This window comes from Parasteatoda tepidariorum, chromosome 5 (genome assembly GCF_982258835.1).
Source record: "Parasteatoda tepidariorum strain Cologne lab strain chromosome 5, Ptep-v5.0, whole genome shotgun sequence".
Classification (NCBI taxonomy): domain Eukaryota; kingdom Metazoa; phylum Arthropoda; class Arachnida; order Araneae; family Theridiidae; genus Parasteatoda; species Parasteatoda tepidariorum.
This window is the reverse complement of record NC_141759.1, coordinates 118365386-118388895: the sequence shown is the minus strand read 5'-3', so window position 1 is coordinate 118388895 and position 23510 is coordinate 118365386. Positions and strand designations below refer to the sequence as shown.

Below are 23510 nucleotides of genomic sequence, written 5' to 3'. Positions count from 1 at the left end.
CTAGCTTCCTCAATAAAACTCGAAAAAAATGGCGTAAATATAAATATTTATAAACTAAAGGTGATTTTGTTTCTTCTACACAAAAAATAACAAACAAGTTCTTAAAAAAAAGCAAAACAAACCGTTACCACAGCAACTTCCTTTTATGAACTAGATCAAAATTAAAGATTAAACAAACTATAATTCATAACAGTATCGCTTTATTTTTTACCTGTTGCAGAAAATTATTCTAATATCAGTGCTTCTTTCCATCATGAAAACTAACTTTTTATCAAACAAATAACTGTTTAGATAGCATTAATAACACCTACAAACAACCTAATACAGCTTCCTACAGCCATGAAATATAACTTATCTAAGCACTGTATTGTTATTTTAGCATTACTTTTGCATGAATAGTTAAGATGAATTTTTGAAAGTAAGTAAAAAATGAATAACATTGAGATTCCGAATACTTTACATTGTGTCGATTAGAAATTTTTTGTTTCTGGTGGTTCTGAGCAAATATCAGTTCTTTACACGCTTAGTCTTAACTTTCTACGTTAGATAGAGGATAACCAAGTAGTTTTAAACTCTATTGGGAAAAACCATGAATTGATTTAAACAATCAGTAAATGATTAGTCGTCTCGGAATGGAAAAACGTCATAAGTGTGAAGATGATTTGGGAAATAAATCAGGCAATGATTTCTAAAAAATTGCTGTTACCTTTCTTTAGTTTTTAATATTTCTTTTAATTAAATGCTTTTGTGGAAAAAACCGAAACACGAACTAAATAAATTTCGTGAAAGCATCAATTCGACAACCATAAGCTACGAAAGAAGTATTAGTTATTTTTTTTATTTGTTTTAAAAGATGGAAAATATGTTGATAACTCTATGTTCTGTGCAACTAATGCTAAAAAAAGTAACAAATGAAATGTTTTAAAAAGTAATTTAATTTATTACCTTAGACGTGTAGCTATGTCTCAAAATATTTCATAACTTATGCATAAAATTTAACAATTTCAATATCTTCCTGTTCATCACACATATGCGTTTCTTCAGGACATGAATTTCATCATAGAAAAATGAAACTAATCAAACTTTAATAATTTAGTATGTTTTTTCCCTTGTAAAATTAACTTAGATTCCTTATATCTTAAGAAATGTGAAAATTTAGCTGCTTTAAATATTTTTTTATCAAACTTACTCAATAATGAAGCAAAACTATTTTGAATAATATTAATTGTACCAAAAAGTGATTAACAAGGTAAATGTCATTTCCAGAAGAATTTTGAAATTAGAATTATGGCTTTTGGAAAGAAATAAGTAGCATGGTATTATATTAAATAATTATTAATGTTCTCAGCTATATCCGCAGTTCCAATTGATCATATATTAAATGTTTGAAACTATGCGGAAAACTTCATAGACGTCAATAATTCTTAATTCCTTTTCATTTGGTTTGTAAAACAGTAATTGCGCACGGACGCACAATATAACATTTATTTACATATTCATGAGAAATGCTGTTTAAAGCTCCATAATAAAAATTTGTGGCAAAATTATTTCGGAATTTCATGATGACAAAAGAGACAAAAACATTTTCTGCCCTAAGAAGATATCTTTAGCCTCTAATTCACAGCAACAGGCTGTTTTTGTCAGATAAAATTTTCTATTATAAGATGATATTTGTATAGTACGAGTTCTCTGTTATTTAATGTGTTTTAAACTTTAGTAGTGTATTATTAGTAGTTATAAAAATAAAATATGAACAATTTCAAATGGCAAAGCTCATGAAAATGTGCAATTTTGTTGTACATTTTAGCAATCCTGTGAACCGAATTAATTATTTTATTAATAGAATGCCAAAGATAATATTAGCTATTTTTCTGTTGCACACTGTGCTAAATGGTTACCTTAATATTAAAACGATCGTTAGCGAAAAACCTCCTTTCCTGTCACAAAATGATTTTCAAATATATTGGTGTAGCTTTTAAAACTTATTGAAGAAATCTTCCTATAGCTCGTGATAAGGAATGTCATATCTAACCATACTCAATTTACGTATGAGTTTGAGTGTTTTTATGCATCTCTTTGCGATATCTTTGCAATTATGTATTTTTCTTATGAATTATTTTAAGTAAATATATTTTTTTAATGAATAGATTGGATTTTAATGGTTCCGCTGATCTTTTTAAATTGAGATCTTATCATGTTTTCACATGTTTTCTTAAAATAAAAACGAAGTATCACTTTGTAGTGAGTAGTTGGAAGGTTTTGGATATTCATAATTTTTCATCGGCTTCCCGTTTGTTAACGTTTGTATCGATCGAGGTATATAAAATTTTTACTAAATTTCATTATTTTTAAAAGACTTTGAAAGTTTTGTAAACCCGCGTTTTAAATTAAAAAAGCATAACTCTTTTTAAGAATTATTTTTTATTTATTTTGTTTCCGTTGTTTTTTCTGAGCGGAATGTTTCGCCCCGAGTAATTCTCTTAAGATAAAAAAAATAAGAAAATATTTATTTTTTGAAAGGTTTATAATGAGTTAATGAGTTTCAACTGCATCCACGTAACGTCCTCTTAATAGAACACTGTTGATAAAGTGGTGACATATTTTTCAAATTTTGAAATGAATTTGCTTAGAAGTGTAAATTTGTCTCAAAAATTTTTCAGAAATTATTAGCGCATTAACTTATATTAAGTAACTTGTAACTTATTACGTAAATTTTAGTGCTTGTTGAATGAAGTACAAAGAAAAATGTTAGGAAAAAAGTGACTCATGCAAAGGTTTATTAAAGAAAAAAAATTTGAATTTAAAACAAAAATTTTTTTTAAATCCTCGAGCAATTTTTCTGAACATTTGGAAAATTTGGAATTACAGATCATTTGGAAAATTGTCAAATTTTGAGCAATTTTTTTTAAAAAAAAAAAGTTAGTTTTACTGTTTCTTTTCTCTTTACTTTAACGACACTTTTTTAATTAAAAAAATTACTCTTTTGAAGCAGTTTTATGAAACTAAATATTCTTTGAATGTATCAGTACATGATTAGTCGTCTCAAAACTTGAAGAAATGGAGTAAAAAGTTGACGGAAATGTGATATCAAATCTCTAAAAGAAACTAAGAAATCCCCGTAACCTTTATATTAATTAAAATTATCAAGAAGTCATTTCATTAAAAACTTATAATTTACTTAAACCTAAATTATCTGAATCTTGTGAAAAAATTCAAACATTTCTACAACCATGAACTACCAGAGAAGTAATAAGTTAGTGATTCCATGTAATCTGCAACCAAATTTGTTGATGTTATCAATAATTATAAATGCATTGTTTCAAAATATAACTAAATTTGTATCTAGATTGCTGTTCCCAAAATGTTATTTCTTAATTTGATGTTTAAAATTGAACAAGATTCGTAGCTATCCGTGTGCATAACACACAAATTAAGAATTTCTTAGCCCTTGCTTGTTTTATAAATGCTTGAAATTCACCTTAGTATTCCAGATATGTGGGAAAAGCAATTTATTTTAGAGATTTCATATATTTTTTTTATTTTACAAAAAATACTTTTTTATTTTATTTAAGATTTTCTTTACTTCACGAAAAAAAAATTTTGGTGTTATCAATCTTTAATGAAGTTTGATACAAGGGATTTCTGTTATTAAATAGAAATTAATAGAAATCTTTTCCAGCAAGATAACGTTAGTAAAGCGCCGTAATGAAAAGTTTTGACAGTGTAAGGTGGTTTAACAAAAAGCGAAAACATTTTCTGCCAGTTTCTAATCGATTGCAGCAGTCTTTTTAAAAACGTCTGTTCTCAGTTGCACCAATCATCTATGATCAAAGTCTTTGTCGGGAAACGTTTTATTATACACGATCAGTAAGACTTTTATTTCGATATGTGTTTTAAACTTAGTAGCTTTCTTAATTATAAGAAAAAGTTATAGAACGGCAATACGCAGTTTAAAATGGCAAATCTTTGTAAATGTGAGTTTTGCTTCATAGTTTGAAAATATTTTATACCTCTAAAACATCTCAAATACCCCCCTTTTTTAAAGGAAAGATACTATTTTGAAATTTTTTCAAAAAAAAACGAAGCATCAATTTGTAGTGGGTAAATTTTGGATATTTTTTGATGGCTTCTCGTTCGTGAACGTGTGCATCGATCGAGGTATAAGGAAAATTTTTAAAAAATGTGATTATTTTTACAAGACTTTGAAAGTTTTGTAAATCTGCTTTTTACTTTAAAAAGCAAACTCTTTTAAGAATTTTCATTTTAATTCAGATGCTTTATATGAATCTTCGCCCCGAGTAATTCTTTTCAGATAAAAAATAAATAGAAAATATTTCTTTTTTGTTAGGGTTAGATCGGGTTTCAAATGTATCCTCATAACGTCCTCTTAATACAATGTATGATACAGTTCATTATAGCAATACCGACAAAGCATGCCAGCATTGCCGACATGTGTGTCAAAATTCTATTTCAAAAATTTAAGAGCTTGTATTGTCACTCAATATTTAGAACTCGAGTTTCATTTCTTGTTTGTTTCATATATAAAAATGTTACAAAAGTAAAAACACCGATGCAAAGATTTATTATAATCTAAATGATTTTTTTCCTTCAATTTTTTCTTTAAATAGTTTTAAGCATATTGCATTTTCTTAAAAATTACAAAGGCGTAGTTTATGTTTATAGATAAATAAACTGTTCTTTTATAAACTTTTAATAATATTTATCTTTTGCTAGCTCTAAACTTTTTTAACTTTTACTTTTTACCCAAATAAAAATTAATGAATTTCTCGTTTTAACGATGAGTTGTTTTGCATGTTTAAAAGCTTTTTTTGATTATTTTTAAATTCAGAATGATCTTTATTTAATTTACTTAAAAATTTCTCTAGAAAATTCATTTTTCCAAAGTAACTTTTTCATTTCTAGGATTAGACCGTAGCTTTATGAGCTTAACGAATTATTATTATTAAACAATGCCTGAACTTTGAAAAATATATCAAGCTTTAAAATCGTGTTAATTTTTGTTTCAAATGTATTTGTTTATACTGGTTATTAGTAATTTTTTGATCTCTAAAACTTTTTTCTTTATGATGTTATTTTTAAAAGCTAATTTTATTTACAAGTGTATATTTGAATGTAGTTATAAATATTTTAGTTAAAAGAGCATATATTTTAATTGTATTGTGTATTATAAGTAAAAGATTACAAAACGTTTTACAAAACTAGATACAATAGGAAATACTTGAAACAGACATTTTCAGAAAAATGAAACTTTCCTTCGAATGTCATAATCACCCCCCCCCTCACACTGATTAAAAAGTTAAAGACACTGAGTTGGGTCAATAAGCTGGATTTTTTTTAAGAAACAAACTATTTTTACTGTTTTTTAAAACTACTTCATACTCCGATCAAACGTTTGGAATTCCAAGAATAGTGCAAACTATGTTCGTAAACTCGCTGAATGAGAGCTCGAATTTGAGTAGCTTCTTGAACAGTGTGTTAAAAGATATGCAGAATCAACTGGAAATATTGAATCTCTGAGAACTGAATTGACGTAAAAATAAAAGAAAAAGAAATCGAAAATCCAAACGTTCTGGAATATAAACAGCTAGAAAGTAACTTAGTTAAATAAGTTTTAGAGGAAAGATTTGAAAGCTTCAAATACAGCATTCACCATTCGAAAATCGAGAAATGTTACAAAAACTGTAAGCATGTTATATGGATTGTAATTATTTGACAACTTAAATCTATTAGGCCATCTAAATTGTCAGATATTGTCAGATAAGGCTCAATGATTGCGCTTACAAAAAAGCAGTTTACTCAAATTGTTTAAATTGAGCTTTGAACACTTCAGAGAACACTTTGAACACTTCTCAATTCTTAGGAATAGCTCGAAAATCTGGGCTTGTGATTCGTTTTAAAATAACGAGTGATATCAACAAAAGGTTATGAGGAAGCCTGATACAAACTGTCAAAAATCTTATTTCTAAGAAGCTAAACTGATTAGCTTAAACGATCAGTTCATTAGGACTTAAGGAACCATTTTTTAGTAACCAGTTCAAATTTATGCATTTTGGCTCATAAAAAACAAAAATGATGAGACAAGCTTCAATTTCAAGGCTCTAATGATAGTGATCAAACAATCTTACATGCTACGATGTCAAAAAATTGTTGACCAACTTACTTTTGAAGAAAAAAATACAACATTCGCACAGAATTTGCCCTGAAAATTGAAACTTCAATCTCAAATGTCAAGCTATTCTAAGCATATGTGCCAGTAACTAACTCGCAAAAAAAAAAAAAAAAAAAAAAAAAAAAAAAAAAAAAAAAAAAAAAATTGACAACATTCGCACAGAATTTGCCCTGAAAATTGAAACTTCAATCTCAAATGTCAAGCTATTCTAAGCATATGTGCCAGTAACTAACTCGCAAAAAAAAAAAAAAAAATTGAAAGCGAAATTATTAGTAAACACAGGTTAAATGAAACAAAATGAAGTAACTGATTATTTGTAGTTTCAGAAGCGTGTATGGTAAAATAGTTCTTAAAGAGATATCTACCAGAGCTTAAATTTTCGTTACACATGGATTAAAAAAAAAAATTTTCAGCGAAAATGGTAGGAAAATTCCTTTCTATCTTTTAAAGAAAGTGGATTGGCATTGATTTTAAATAAAAAAGGAGGAGAGTATCTAAAGTGTTGATGTTGCTTTAATCTGCACATAACCAATTTGGAAGAGTACTCAAGCCTTTGACTAGTGAGGACGTGTTTTTTCTCTGATCGGCCAATGCCGTATCACAAAACAGCGCACTGCGGAAAGGTTTTCCCTTCCGGCCGCTCTCAAGTACTGCCATTTGATGAGTCATCGTTAGATGATATACTTGCTAACTGCGGGATTCCCCCGCAATATAATTCTCCCGGAAACTTAGAGAAGTCTGAAACTGAAGCCTTCTACCTACAGTTTCCCTTAGAGGAACTGTACAAAATTGATGACTCTTTCCGATATTTCTACAGAAAGTATCCTACTTTTGATAGATCTCATCGACGTTACATCACTCAAAGGAGTGAAATTGCCCACTACATCATGTACAGATTAAGCAGGCAGAAACAGGAGGAAATGGAATTAGCAAAGAAAGAAGACCCAGTTCCCGCTCCAGTTCCCATAGCTCAAACAACTGAGAAATTGGTCACAACCAATGCTACTGAACCTGACCAATACTTGGAACCCTGTGAGGAGCCTTCGGCCTCTGAGACAAAACCCCAGACTGAAAATCCTAAGGAACCACCTATCAAAAAGAGAAAGAGGAATAATAAGAAGAACTCAACTAATGTAGACTCAACAAAGCATACTAACTGTTCCTCTGACCCTCTAAATTCGCCAGTGAAACCGACTCCAGTCCCGATGGAAACTCCGGAGGAGAGCACAGAAAAAGTCCCAGAGCCATCCACAAATGTTCATAAAGCTCAACCTCCCAAGAACCTAAAAGTTCTCATCCGAGGGCTTCCTTTGTACGGACTTTAGTACGGACAATATTTCCCTTGAATTAGGGAAACAGAATTTAGAAATACTGAAAGTTGTTCAGTTCAAAAAGAAAGTGGGCGGGGCCTATAGGCCATTCCCACTGTTCCTCATCATCATACCAGAGATCGAGAACTACATGAAGATCTACCATATCGAATTCATTAAGGACTTTCCGATTTGTGTAGAGAAATTTCATGGCGGCCGGGGGCCGATACAGTGTTTTAGATGTCACGGCTTCGGACACTCTCAGCGTACCTGCCCTTCCGATACAAGATGTATGAAGTCTGCCGGAGAAAACTACTCATTCCAGTGCAAAAAAAAGCAAGCACACTCCTCCTACCTGCTGCAATTGCAGTAAGGATCATACCTCGAATTTCTCTGGGTGCGAGGTCAGGCCCCAGGAGAAAAAGATTCAACAACAAAGCCTCAACTACAGCTACCTCAGCTCATCGTTTGGTTACTCTAATGAAAGAGTTACAAGAACTTTTGAGAAATCAGGTGGCACTCAGCCTTCTTCAGACACTTCTTCAGGGGAATACCCCATCCCAATGATGATTTTCTTCAGTGCAACGCAGGCCCAACATCTGCAATGGACTTATATTGTGTAGATATCTTACAAATATCTTGTGAACTTAGGACATTATAATTTAGGACTTACTAGATTCGATGAATCGGTTAGAAGCGCTTCGTGCTTAATGCCGAGATAACACCTATTTCCAGCATTCCAGCATGGAGCAGATGCCCATTGAATGGGATGATGGTTTTATCTGCTTAATCTACAAAAAGGGAGATTTGATGGATTGTAAAAGTTATAGTGGGATCACCTTCTTGAATACAGCATACAAGATTTTCTCCAATGTATTATATAAAAGACTTTTACCACACGTGGAGAAGGTGGTTGGAAGTTAACAGTGTGGTTTACAAAGAGAAAAATCTACAACCGATTTAATACAAGTTTTAAGACAAATTATTGAGAAGACAAACGAATTTAATATTGAGACTTTTCCTATTTTTATTGACTTTAAGGCAGCATACGACAGTATCAAGAGAAATAAGTTGTATGAAGCAATGGAGGAATTTGGTATTCCCCCTATTAACTTGACAAAGGCAACACTCAGAAGAGTCAAGTGCAGACGTAAGTTGCAAAATTAACTCTCCGAGCTCTTCTACACTGATGGTGGTCTGAGGCAGGGGCATACACTTGTCTGCCTTTTATTTAATATCGCACTTGAAAAAGTAAATCAGAGCATCTGAAATCAATGTAAGAGGCAGTATCTTTCAAAGATCAACACAAATTCTTGCTTATGCAGATGATCTTGATATTATAGGAAGATCTAGACAATCAGTAGTGGAGAACTCCAAAGCTCTTGAAGTAGCAGCTAGTGAAATGGGACTACTAATCATTAATGCTGACAGAACTAAACACATGGATACAAACAGAGGGCTCGCTAAGGCAATGAATGCCCTTTCATGTGAATGATTATGACTTTGAAACTGTTGATGAATTTAAATATTTTGGGACTACTGTTACCTGCAAAAATGTCACAAATACTGAAATCAATAGCCGTTTAGCAATGGCAAACAAGTGCTACTTTGGTTCAAAACGCCAACTAAAAAGTGAATTTCTTAAAAGACAAAAATTAACATATACAAAACACTCCTACGGCCTGTGATCCTATATGGTAGTGAGTGCTGGACTCTTAATAAAAAAGAGAACAAATTGCTAATATTTGAGAGAGGGATACTAAGAAGAATATTTGGTGCAGTCTATGAGAATAACAAATGGTGCACCCTTTACAATCATGAGTTATATAAAAAGTATAAACAACCAGGCATAGTTCATGTTATTCAGGCCAATCGTATTCGATGTCTGGGACACCTTTATAGATCTAAAGACCAAAACCCCGCAAAAAAGTTTAAAAAAACTTTTTTAACCAAATTTACCAACCTTTTTTCAACCTGGTTTAAAAAAGAAACTTTTTTTAAACCAGAAGGTACAAGAAAAAGGGGTCGTCCACCGACTAGGTGGCTGGACGCAGTTGAGAGGGACCTAAAGATAAAAGGAATAACTAACTGGAAGACCATGGCACAGAATATGTTAAGATGGCAAAACTTATTGGGACAGCCTTGGCCTGCCATAGGCTGTAGTGCCCAAGAAAAAGAAGACGAATCAACTTGGTGTGAAAACTGGGAAGTATATGAAAAAAGTGGACTAATGGGAAACAAGATCACATATCTGTTCAGTAACTGGACTATTTCTTCATTTAAATTTGATGTATCCCAACAGTAAAATGACACTCAGTTCTGATGCATACATTACACCATATCAACAAGTTTATGGACAGCTGCTTAACAATTCCGTAGAGAAAATAACTGTCAAGAATTAATACTGAAACTGTGCATACTGTGCACAAAATGGGCGACAAGTCTTTCGATTGTCCTTTCTTAGCTTTGACTCGACTAACGTATAACTTAACGTATAACTTAAAAGCAGCTTTGACTCGACTAACGTATAACTTAAGTTTTTATTACCTATTTAAGCTAAATAATAGTGTAGAACATCGAATAACAGAAACAAGGAAATGGGGGTGATTAAAAATAAACAAACTTACTCAAGAAGGATGTTTTAGTTCATTCATTATGTTCCTATTTGTTTTAAAAGCTTGTGATTATTTGAGAATTTTTCTTGAATCGTTTTTATGTAAGTAAGATGAAAACTTTGTTAAACTTGCTTTGCTGTTTTTATGGAGGCTTGTTCTAAAAGTATTTTATCGTTCATTGTTAATTTACATGCATACTTCATCTGTAGTATTCTAATTTTGATAAGTAATATATAAACATTATTCTTTTAGCTGCAAAATAACTTTATTTTTAAAAATGAATTATGTTGATAGATAAACATTTTAAGAAATGTATAGCTCAATTTTCTCATTTAGTCTTAGTTTAAAATCTGCAGTCAGTTAGATCATTATATATCTTAAATGTTTTATAGTTTTAATCAATTTAAACAAAAGAAAATCCATTTGCCCTCATCGCAGCAAAAAAAAAGATGGGGTATAAAGTTTTTTATTTTCCAAATTATTATTTTTTTATTATTTCATTAAATGTGAATTTTTAAAAAAAAGTTTTTTCGGACTAAATGGATTTTCTGCAGTGTTTTGAAAGATTTTATATTTGTTTAATTAATTTATTTATAGTTAATTCTTGCCATCAAGAAAATCCACTTCTCCCCATCGTAACAAATTAAAAAGATGGGGTATAAAATTTTTTATTCCAAATTTTAATTTTTTTTTTTATTTCTTTAAATGTGATTTTTTTTTGAGAAATTATTTTCGGTTTGAATGGTTTTTCTTGGGCATGTGAAAGCTATTTAATTTAATTCATTTGTTTATTCATGTTTATATACTTATTTAATTCATTTATTTATAAATCTTGTCATTAAAAAAAAATCCCCCCCCCCATCGTAAAAAAGGGGGTATAAAGTGATCTATTAAACAATTACTTAAAAAATCCAATTCGACATTATATATAACATACATCCAACCAATTTAAGCCTCCATGAAACACTTGCAAATCCAATGCTTACTTGATTGTAATCTTTTGAACCTATGTATTATGTAAACAATCTAACAGTTTGCTTAAAAAAAAAAAAAAAAAAAAAAAAAAAAAAAAAAAAAAAAATTAAAAAATATAGAAAATACGAAATATTAAAAAAAAAAAAATATTTAAAAAAATATAAAATAAAAAAATATAAAAAAATTTGAAAAATATATAAAAAAAGAAAATACAGAAAAAATAAAAAAAAAAATAAAAAAAATACAGAAAAATAAAAAAAAAAAAATAAAAAAAAAAGAAGAAAAAAGGAGAAAAAAAGAAAAAATATAATATTAAAAATATGAAAAAAGAAAAGAAAAAAAAAGAAAATGAAAATATAAAAAAAAATTAAGGAAAGCAAACTGTGGTAATAGTATTTTGTATAATATTTTTGTGCAAATGTATGTTTTATGTTTTGGATAATATGTACTTAAAATTTGTTGTACTATTTATCTAGAAAAGTTAACAAATTAATATTATGTATGCTTTTTTGTTTTTAGTGTTCTATTTATTGAAAAATTGTTCACATCATTTTATTTATCTATAAACATAGACAATTTTTTCTAATTACCTTAATGTCATTCGTTACATTTAAAGTTTCTAATTTTCAATATCTTTTTTTTTGTTTAATTATAGGCTATTTGTAAAATATAATAATTTTTTAAAAACTTTTTTAACTGAATCATTTTGTTAAATTAAAGAAAGTTAAATCTTTGCATCAGTGCTTCATACTTTTTCATGCATTACTTTTTTATAACTTGAGTGATAACTTGATATTATATTTTAATTTCGGAATTGTTGAAAACCTCCAGAAAAAAGTTATATTTTTACGAATTAAATTTTAAATACAGAGTAGAGTTTGTAAGAATAAATTTAAATCATTCGAAGAAAACCAAATTTTTTTCAATTTTTGAGTATCTTTAAAGTAATAGATTCGAATCAATTAATAGAATCCTCAAAAACATTGAATCAAACCAAAGACTCGTGAATATTTCTATTCGGAGCTTCGACTCAATATTTAACTATAATCGGCAGCATCATAAGTTGATATTTAAAGGACGTTTTTACAAAGTTGAACCTGTTATTTTCTTGTCTTAAATATTTACTATGAAATCAATAAAATTCTTTATGAAACAGGGCGAAGCTACCTCTCGTTGCAACTATCGTTCTAACGACTTGAAGCCAGTCAAAGAATTATCAAATCCCTCCAAGTGTAAAGTCTATTAAAATAATTATGTAACTTCAATTTGTTGAGCTGAACTTAAATGAAATTTTGAACTATTTCTATTGAAATATTTTAACTGAAAGAATCATTTACTAAAAATTTTCAAATTTTTGTTTCGATTTTTATGTGTGCAAAGTTTTCATAATATTAAAAAAATGCATTAAATGCACTAAAATTTTTTAATTACATTTTTATTTATTTCTGTCTAAAAATTAAGGTTTAAAAGTAAATAAAAGGTTAAAAACCAAAACAGTACGATGATTAAAATACACATTGATATTTAGCCCTAATTAGTTATGGAAGTCATGAAAGTTTTGAATTATTTTTAGAAGAATTTTTTGATTGTATTTGTAGTGGGCTTTAATCAAATTAAAAATTCAACCTTTAACTTTACGCTTTGTGATAAATACGCCCTACAATTTTACCTATTGAATATTGAATATAATCAATACTTAGTATTCAATGGTTTATCTATTGAATATTCAAAATTTCTGTCTTCGCAGAAAAATTTCTTCACGATGCGAAGCAATTTGTACAAGGTGTGGCAGAAAATGTTTTGTCGCTTTCTGTATATCAGCCGCAACTGTGATTAATGATTTTTTGCAAACTGAAGAGCAGTCAATTGCTATAAATATAAAACTTAACATATTCTATGTCAGCTATTATGAACTCAACAAAGGAGACTAGGGCAGTTACGAAGTTAAATAGCTAGCTACAGTATCTTCGATGGAGATAGTTTTGAAAAAAATCTTGCGCTGTTAGCGTGAGAGTTATGGAACTGTAAAATAATGATCCATATATCCTCTGAGGAAATTTTATTCCTGCCCTGTATTCTGTGTGGGTTAGGATAAGAAATTTAATTAAATACTGCTATGGAGCCGAGATTTGCATTTAGATTCTATTAACGGATCGAAATATGTAGCAGCGTTTTCTTATTACTACTAAAATATCAATTAAAAGAAGCAAAGTGTCATTTTTAATGATTCAATTTCAAGCATATATAAATAAGTTCATTTATTAAAAATTGAATTTACGGAGTTGTTAATAATTTCAAATTCTAATGAATAAGAAATATCAGTTTTAAAATGTTTATACATGTACTTAAATCTTTATCTAAAATGTTTTCAGATTATGTGCGTCTATTAGTAAATGCAAAAAAAAAAAAAAAAAATCGAGTTGAAAAAAAAAGTAATCTGAAACTAATCTTTATACTTTACTTTTATTTATTAACGTATCATTTCCACTTTTCATGCATACCTTTTTTATGATTTTAATGACAAAGGATATATTCAATATAAGTAAAATAAAACCATACAATGCTTAAAAAAACGTTACAAAAATGCAACTTGCTTGTTAAGAAGCCTTATTATTAACTCTAAAACTTTTTAGTCAGAAAACAGGGATTTTCATATCAACAAATTATTTTTCTGATTGTTTAATTGCGAACTAGTCATGTACTGTTATATTCGTCAAGTTTACTGTTATTTGAAGAGTTTTATTGGTAAATAATTGTCTGTGAATATTATGTTAACTTCAGTAATTAATTTTAATATATAATTAGATTTTTTAATCTTATTAAAAAACTTGCTTTTTTTAAAGAAAACTTGCTTTTTTTTAACTTTTTTCTGTACATTGTCAAGCTTAAAAGCACGTGTTTATGCTGTAAATTTAAGAAAAAAAATTTTTGATTGCATTGGTTGTCAGATCACTAAACATATTTTTTAAGATATATTATTTTAAAAAGCTAACTTTTTTGTAACTGTATATTTGAGAATGGAAATATTTTCTGAATTGAAAATAATATAAAAAAATTATTGTATTTTAAATGTTATAGTTAAAAATAGTCTCACTGATTTTTATTATAAACCACAATCTATATTTTTTCTTTTCCATAAACTTTTATGAAAAACAAAATTGCATGAAATTCAGGATCACCCCCTTGCAAATATGGCATTTTTTAAAATTAATAGCAGTTTAGCTGGGCCATTGAGTTATGGATATTAAATAAAAATGTAACTTTGTACAGAGGATGTCAACCTACGATCCGTATGACGAGGAATTATTAGGAGAACTAAAATCCAGCAATGAGTGTGATAATCAAAAATGTAATAAATTATAAATAGTGTGACTTATATCTCGAATCAAAATATGTAGAATTTAGGAAGGGAGCATGAAATTGACAACTTCTTGAAAAAGATGATCTCAAGGTCAAACATGTCTGAACAGGAAATTCTGAAATGCAAGAACAAAAGCAGGTTGCAAAAAAAAAAGAAGAAAAAAATTCTAATTGTCAGGAAACGTTACAATTTGAAAGAAGTTTAATTAAACAAGATACAATGAAAATATTTAAGTTTCAAAGATATCATTCCTAATGCAGAATATTTACCTGTATTTATAAAAATAAATACTATCATATTCCAAAAGATTAGGATGATGCCGATTACAAATTAGCTGAAAACTGATGAAAAATAAAGAATTGAACTGATATGCTTAAAAAACTGGTTTCCGAGAACTTTACAGACTATGTTGCTGCCAACTAGCAAATGTTTACAGTTTCTTGTGTTTTTCTGATAAAATGCGAAGTTGTTTGAATAAACTACAAGTTCAAGTCTTGAATGATAAATTCAAAAAGGTAGATGAATCTTACAAAAATTAACCAAAAGAATATGTCAAAATATTTTTGAAGACCAACTTATTTTTGATGAGTGGAAAATACAACGTTTTTACAGAATATGCCTTATAAAGTACTGGGAATTTCCCTATTGATGATAAGTAATTTTAAAAGAGTTTATAAGGCAGAAAACAATCTCCAAAATGAAGTTTTGACAACTAAGACATTAGCATTTTCAGTTTAGATTTGAAGGAAACAAAATGAAGTAATTGATAATCAGAAGATAGAAAAGGCTAAGTGGTAAAAAATTTCTTAAAAAAAAAAAAAAAAAAAAAAAAACTCTACTTTTAAACAAACTAGTCGACTCCAAACAAACTAGACGATCCCAAATTTCAGTTATGCATGAAGAAGTTGACGAATTTGATTCCACAAAAAAACGAAGATATTTGCTAAATGATTTTTGTGCACGTAAACAACTTGAAAAAGTTTTTGAGTCATCCTTTGGTATGCTGTGAATAAAAAAAGTAATTGCAAACGACGTTTTGAATCGTTCCATTTTATTAGCTTTTGAACTTTATCAAAAAGATATCCTATATTTACAAATGATGCAACTAGGAATCTGCTAAGAAAATTTTTTATTTTAATTATTGGGAAGCTAGAAATGCTCAAAATAGATAACAGTAGAATCCACACAACCAGTAATACCGCCTGAGAGCGAGCAAAGAATTTTATAATATATTTTTAAAGGAAAAAGAAAATAATATCAAGAATTTATGTCTCCTTTTTATTAATGATAAAGACTGAAATAGACTTGTTACTCATAAGATCAGAGCAATCCCATGAAAGTTGTTAACGATGCAAAATAACGTTGACTGATAGACATGAACATTCCCTGCCTTTTTAGTGATCTGTTAAATAATTCAAATTTGATACATGCATCTTAGCAAAGTGCTACGCAGTTCCACACATATTACACGATACCAACAAGTATATGGACAGTTAATTGTTCTATAAGACAATGAATGCCAAAAATTCATTCTTCTTTTGATCAATAATAAAGACTGAAATAGATACATTGTGTGAAAGATGCAATATTAAATGAAACTACGAAAATCGCTTACCTGTTCTATGATTGAACTTTGCATCATCCTTATTCATCTTGCAATTTTTATAGTTATATATTGCCAATAACTATATAAACTATTATTTAAAATTCCTATAAAAAATGATCATTTTTGCTAAAAATTATTCCTATTTTGTGAAATATTTTCCCCCTTACACGTCTGATGATAAAGAATCTCTTCGAAAACGATTTGGAAACAGATAAAAGCGGACAATTAGTGGAACTTATACTGAGTTTGACCATACAGATATTATCTCACTTCCTTTTTGAACCATGATCTAAATAATGTGACATCTCCCCGTGTATAGTAGTGTGACTTCTCCCCGTGTATAGTAGTGTGACTTCTCCCCGTGTAGCACAGTGAGACAGTTCCTAGTGTGACATAGTGAGAAAAATCTCCCAGTGACATTTGTTCTACTCATGCGCAGAAATTTTATTCAGGACTTACATGCATGAGGTCTCGACATTATTGTTCGATATTGCAACAATCAACATTACTTGAGCTCCATCAAGTGGTGTTGTTGATATTTACTCTGCAGGATAGACATTTTGGTGAAACAACAGATATGCGTGTTCTGGTTTACTCTATTGCTTGGTAAAAAGAGCTTTGATCCTACTCCCGCACAACGTTGTCACATAATAGTGTCGAACTATTTATTCAAAGAGTGCTAATTTCAATGACATTCACGCCTATAAACAGAGGCAACAAACTAAATAAAATGGGGGTGACTGAAAAAATGAGTTTTTTGATAATCTTAATAAACAAATATCAATGTCTAAGTTCAGTTATATTCTTTTAAGTTTAAAATGTATTTTCCTCTATTTTTCTTGAAGTGTTTGCAATGTAAATATAATCAATGTCAAAAATTTGCCATTTTATGGAGGTGTATCTTACACATTTCGAATATTTTTATAGTAAATTACTTGAAAATATATCATAAACATACAATAGGTTTCAGTGTTTTAAATAAATGAAATTCCATGCAAAATGGTTGGACATGACATTTTCTTAAATTCCAAATTTTATCTTTTTCATTACTGCAAATGTGTATTTATGAGTAAAATAATGACGGATTCAGCTGATTTTTCCAGAAATTTGCATCAATAATAAATTATTAATTTGCAGTTATTTATCCCAATATCTTACGTATTTTTTATCATATGTCATTAATTTCAAATGTAGTCAATTACGTCAACTTAAATTTGTCATGTTTTCAAATAAGAGTTCCATTACACCAAAAATATGGTTTCCGCATTAAGTTCCAAATAATTATTTTTATTTTTTTTATTTTGAAACGTGAAATTTAAAAATAAAAATTTTATAACTGATTTAATTTATTTTTCATTAATTTGGAAAACTTTATTTTATTGTTAGAGAAAGACTGTTTTCAAATCATAATTGTTGTTTTTTTGTTTTCGATTGAGAATGAGTTTTCTGTGTTAAAAAATTTTCTTAAGTTAAAACATGCTCATTGTTTCAATGCTTTGTAGAGAAATAGAATGAAAAGTTCGTTTATAGTATTAAAAGCAGGTTTACATAGTTTAAGCTATCTAAACAAACTCCATGAAAAATTCGCAAATTCATTTTTAATTTATGTAATGCTTACCAGATTGTAATTTATTGTACTAAAGTATAATATAAACAACCTCACGGTTTGCTTAAAAAAATAAAAAATATAGAGAAAAAAATGAAAAAGAAAAAAAAATATATATGCATTAAAAGAAGAAAAAAAGAAAAAAAAAGTAAAAAAATGTATAAGAAATGTAAAAAAAATATATATAAAAAAAGAAAAAAGATTCAAAAAAAAAAAAAAAAAAAAAAGATGCAAAAAAAAAATTGCAAAAAAAAAAAAAAAAAAAAAAAAGTAATACAAATAAAAATATGAAGAAAAAAAAAAGAAAAATATATATACATCAAAAAAAATGAAAAAAATTATTAAAAAAAGCAAACTGTGGGGATATTTTATAGATCATTATTTTATATATTTATCTTTTAATTTGTATGCAAACTTATTTTTGTATTATTCTACTGAAAAAGTGAACAAATTAATATTTTGTATGCTTTTTTTTAATTGTTGTGGTTTGTGTATTAAATTGCTCTTACTATTTTATTTATTTATAAATATTGACAATTTTCCATAATTATAGTAATTTCATCTATTACTTCAAGAATTAAACAGTGAGTTATACCAAATTTTTTTATTTCCTGAAACCTTTTCGAAATTTTTTTGACCTAATTATAGGCTAATTGTGAAATAAATTAATTGCCTTGAACTCTTTGAATTGAAAAAATTTAAGTATTATGCATTAAAAATCTTTGCATAAGTGTTTTACACTTTTTTCCCCCATATTCATTTTAAAATGGGTGAGATACATTGTTTTAAGTTCGGAAATGATGAAAACCTTCAGCACAAGAATTAAATTTTAAATGATGAACGAAATTAAGTACTCCGAACCAAACAATAGATTTTCAATTTTGGAATATCTTTAAGCTAATAAATTTGAATCGATTAATGGAATCCTCAAAAACATTGAATCAAATGAACGACTTAATGTTTCACTCTAATCAGCAGTGCTATAAAATATTAAGAGGACGTTCTTCAAAAATTGAACCTGTTATTTTAAATATTTGCTATGAAATAAATAAAATTATTTTTAAAAGAGGGTGAAGCCATACCTCTCGTTTTACTTATCGTTCGACTTACTGGAAGCCAGAAATTATGAAATTAAGAGTATTTTTAAAAGCAGAGCGAAGCGTAATCTTTCGTTTTGGAAATGTTCGTTCCATTCACAGAAAATTAATAAGATTTTGCGCACACTTTCTTAAACATAACTCGTAAGTGCAAACTTTTTTTAAAAATTATTTTGAAGATTTTGTTTAGCTTTTGGTTAGTTCTTTTTCTTAAAGCTTTTTTTTTTCATTGTGGTGATATTTATATTCATGCTTATATGATTGTATGTAAATGAATGACAAGCTTTATCACGATATCCTCTTACATGAATGACAGTTGTTCTTAGAGTAAATAAATAATAACTTAATTACTTTTTCAAGATTTCAATTAACAATCGTGTTTTATTTTTATTGCAAAATTTCCCCTAAAACACCAATTTACTAAAAAAAGTTCAAATTTTATTTTTTTTTAGAAAATTTGTATGTGCTAAACTTTTATGATATGCAACAAAAACCTGAATTTTGTACAAATATTTTAATTAAAATTATAATTTCTTGTCATAGAAGATAAAATAATACAGAAATCAACAGTTAGAAACGGAAATAAAATGTTGATTAAAGAACACAGTAATTGCTAAGCCATAAACAAAAATATACTAACTTGAAAGATTTTTCTTAAATTTAGCAAATGTTTGGTATTGTGCATGTAGAGATTTCTAATCAAATTAATAAAGTCAACATTTATATATGTTTCAATAGTTTGCGAGACGACATTGGCAGAAAATGTTTCGTCTCTTTCTGTTTATCAGCCAATGTTGTATCAGTCATTGAAAAAATTATTTTTTTGCATCTAAAGCGCAGGAAATTATTATAAAAAATAATTTTTATTACACAAAAAAATTGCGATAGTCACCTTGAGTAAGTTAATATTTATTAGTAGTTATTATGTACCTTTGTTATTTTTTTAAAAATAATTTTTTTCTTTAATTGATGTTTATCCCTTTCTGTAAAAGGCAAATATAGACTTGTTGATCTACAATATTTAGACGACCAGCTTATTTTAGTTTCGGTTTCTTTGAATTGAAATGGGCATTTTTAAGGGAAATGGAACAAATAATTAGCTGTATATACAAATGGCATCGATGAATATTCTTTTAGAGAAACCTTTCACTCTTTGCGTGAGAGTACTTTTAAAATAATGATCCATTAAACTAAGAGGGAATTTTATACCTGTTCTGTATTCCGTGTGGGGCAGGATAAGGAATCTGAACTGAATCTACTATAGAATCAGGATTTTGGATTGCGATTCTATTAACGGATTGAGATATTTAAGGTATTTTTTTATCACTACCAAATTGTTAATTAAGAAGACATAATTTTGATTGATTTATTTCATGAATACTAGCATATATTATTATTTTTTTAATTTTAAAAGTTTATTTCAATTTGTGATGAACAGGAAGTATTAAAAGATGCGTACGCTAATAGTTTCTTTAATGTGCTTTCAAAATAATTCAGTAACACGGACAAATTTACAAAAATGGGTAATTTACTAAAAATAAGCTTTTTGTTTTGCTTTATTTATGAAATGTTTTTAGTATTAATGAGACAGACTTTTACATGACTGTAGCGAGGAAAAATATGTTCAATGTAAATAAAAAATGATGTTCGCAATGTTTAAAAAAAGTATTTCAGCCATGATATTTTCCTAAAACTATTATAATTTTAAAATTTTTAGAGGTCTTGAGTCAGTCATGAGCTTTCAGAAACAAAATATAAAAAAAATCATGTAATTTATCTGCAGTAAATGACACTTGCCCATAGTTTTCTGTTCCTTTTCGAGAAAACTCATGCGGTTTTCCTTTGAAACAACATTTTTAAAACTTGTTAATGACAGTTACTTCTGAATAAAAGATATTTTTATGATTTTTTATTTTTAGTGCAAACTTTAAATCTCAGTTTTTGAAATATTTATTTCGAAAATAATTTTGGTTTATGAAATATATTTTCGTAAAATTATGTGGCTGTAATATCAATGCACACACTATAATGACTCTGCATAGAAAGAATTCACTTCGAATGAGTGGTTAAGTGCAATGTGTAAAAAGTTTGCTCTCAGTTTGGCGATGAGTATATTACAAATTCATAATTAATGGGTTAATTTATATTTTCTAAATATTTTCAAATGCGTGACTCGTCGATTATAAAAGTTATATATCTTAAAGAGTTTCTGAATATAAAGTTTTTCTCTTTTAAACGTACTTCCCTTCTTTGATTTTTACAAATTGCCGGATCATTTCCAACATGAATCTCTTAACTATTTTCAAGTTAGAAAAACTGTCAGAAAAGAAACAAATATCCTGAATTTTTAATGTTAATGTGCCCAATGATTTAAATATTTAACTAGTAATTGATTGCCTGTGCAAAACATTGGCAATAATTACAGCTTAAAAATATAAATATATAGAGCACAGTTACATGTTTTGTTTAAATATGCATTATCCCTATTGTTTAGTATTTAACTAGTATATGAACTGTCGCGATGAGCATTAATTTTTTCTTAAACATCTGCAAATTTGGAAGAGTTTAAAATTGTTGGTCGGTTGATTATTATGTCAAAAAGAAACCAATATATCATTGAAGAGATTTTTTATTTTTAAATTTAGTGTGCAAATTTTTTAAGCCCTTAATAGTATTCAAATTAGTATTTTTGGAATTTAAATGCCATAAAAACTCATTGCATTAAAAAAATGAACAAGGAACGAACTCACAATTCTCTCTTAAATTTAGTCTTATAACTCAATTAGTCATGTTGTCAAAAAAACAAAATATCTTACATATACAATTTTTTTAAAGAAATTTCACTACGCTTTTGTTCGTTTATGGTCAACAGTTAACAACGAAACTGTGAGTTGGCACTTCTTTTCTTTGTAGTTTATCCCTGAGATTAGCGATGAGTTCTCAGGTTTTTGATAGTGACTCCCAGCGTTTCAACCGAAAAAAGCTTTTTTCAGGGCCAGCGAATTTCAATCTCTCTACAACTCGCGGATAGCCAGAAAGTATCGGAAATAATTGATGATAATACCCATGCACGAATGATAATATAACAACCGTTCCTAACGTTAGTGTTTTAAATTATCACATAGAAGTACGAACTAAAAAGAAAAACACAATCAGAAACACACTCTCAACTATGAGAAACGGGGGGGGGGGATAAAGTTCAATAGACGTACGACGACAGTACTACCTGTCAATAGCTCATTCTAATAAATATATTTTGCTTTTTGATCGATAAATGAAAATGCGAAATCCATGAAATTGTCAATAATATATTTTTTTGAAATTAAGAAAAAATTTATTTCGTGATAAGTATAAAAAATTCTCAATATTATGATAATATGCAAATTGTGTAAATGATGAGAGCTTTTTTTTTAAAGTAATAAAAATACAGAATCAAAGAAATTGCCAATACGTTTTTTTAACCATTGCATTTTATTAAGTCTGTTTTAAGAAAGAAATATTTATGAAAACATAATTCTCGACTATTTTTTCCTTATTCAGCAGGGCTCGAAAAACCGCCCGTCCGCCCGTCCTCGGCGGTTAAAAAATTCCCCGCGGACAACAAATTTCTCGAATCCAGCGTCCGCGCGGACGGCCATTTTCACGTTCATGTTCGTGATACATTTTCAATTTTTGTTATCTTACAAGAGTCTAGCGCCTCACTTCTAAAATGACCCTCTAATCTCGAAATACAGCAACATACTGCGCATGGTGGAATTGATGTTTTCTCTGTCTAGGAGTACTGCAACGGTTGAAAGGGGCTTTTCAGCAATGAACTTACAAAAAAACACTTTACTTACTGGTCTTAAACAAGAAGCGTTAAACGCATTTATGAACATCTACCTAAATGGAAAGCCTCTTTCAGATTTCTGTGCCCTCTGTAAATCATTGTAACCTCTGTAAATCATTGGCTTGATTGTGGAACTGGCAAACATCATATTTGATTCGTTTAAAAAACGCAGTACCATCGGATAAATTGACATGATAATTGACAGATAACTTAACCTTTGTTATTTAAATTATTTCATCAAAGAAATAAATTATTTCATAATAGAAATACTAGGTTTTACTATTAGTAACCTAGTATTTCTTTTATTACTGTATAATGTAATCCTTGTAACTACTAATTCATTGTGCAATTTACATAAATGTTTGTAATAAATAAGAGAAAATTATATTTTTATTTATTTAGAAGCGACGGGTTAGTTTCAAAGGAGGACGGGTACATTGCTGGACAAGCCGTCCTCGGGGACGGGTAAAATTTCTGAGTTTTTTCGAGCCCTGCTTATTCAGAATTTTATTAAAACACTTATATATCAGTGTTGCATAAGATACTTATCCTCAAATTTAATAATAGTTTTTAATTCATTTTGTGGTTGATATTATTCTCTTTGCTGGTGTCGGGATCGAATGATTTGCAACTCATTTCTGTGACGGATTCTTCAAAGTTCGTTGATTTTGTTTGAGATTTAGGATACTTAAGATATTCAATTTAATGAAATCAAACAGTGATGTAAAACAAGTTTGATGCAAAAATAAGAGGGATAAAATAATTTGTAAATTTCATGCTTAGTTTGAGTCAAAAATATAAATTTGAATTTATTATTTAATGCATTTTTTTGAAATTTTTCCTCTTTATGAAATAAAAGACAATTCATTTAAATAAAATAATCTTGGTTCAGCATTTAGTACTTTTTTTAACCATTAGTAT

The 23510-nt window shown here is 28.4% G+C and overlaps 2 protein-coding genes across 1 annotated transcript; both read left to right on the top strand.

Annotated features, from left to right (window-relative positions):
* Positions 1-23510, top strand: part of LOC147810084 (uncharacterized) — a 391466-nt gene that overhangs the window by 169768 nt on the left and 198188 nt on the right.
* Positions 2975-15325, top strand: LOC147810089 (uncharacterized). Its single transcript, XM_087164961.1, has 2 exons — positions 2975-9992; positions 10038-15325. Exon 1 carries the CDS (start codon positions 6781-6783, stop codon positions 7513-7515), a length of 735 nt encoding a protein of 244 aa, XP_087021087.1. The 5' UTR covers positions 2975-6780; the 3' UTR covers positions 7516-9992; positions 10038-15325.

Bases quoted from the DNA above. Each gene is read 5' to 3' on its own strand.
- LOC147810089 (XM_087164961.1), top strand. From the start codon at position 6,781: ATGCCGTATCACAAAACAGCGCACTGCGGAAAGGTTTTCCCTTCCGGC.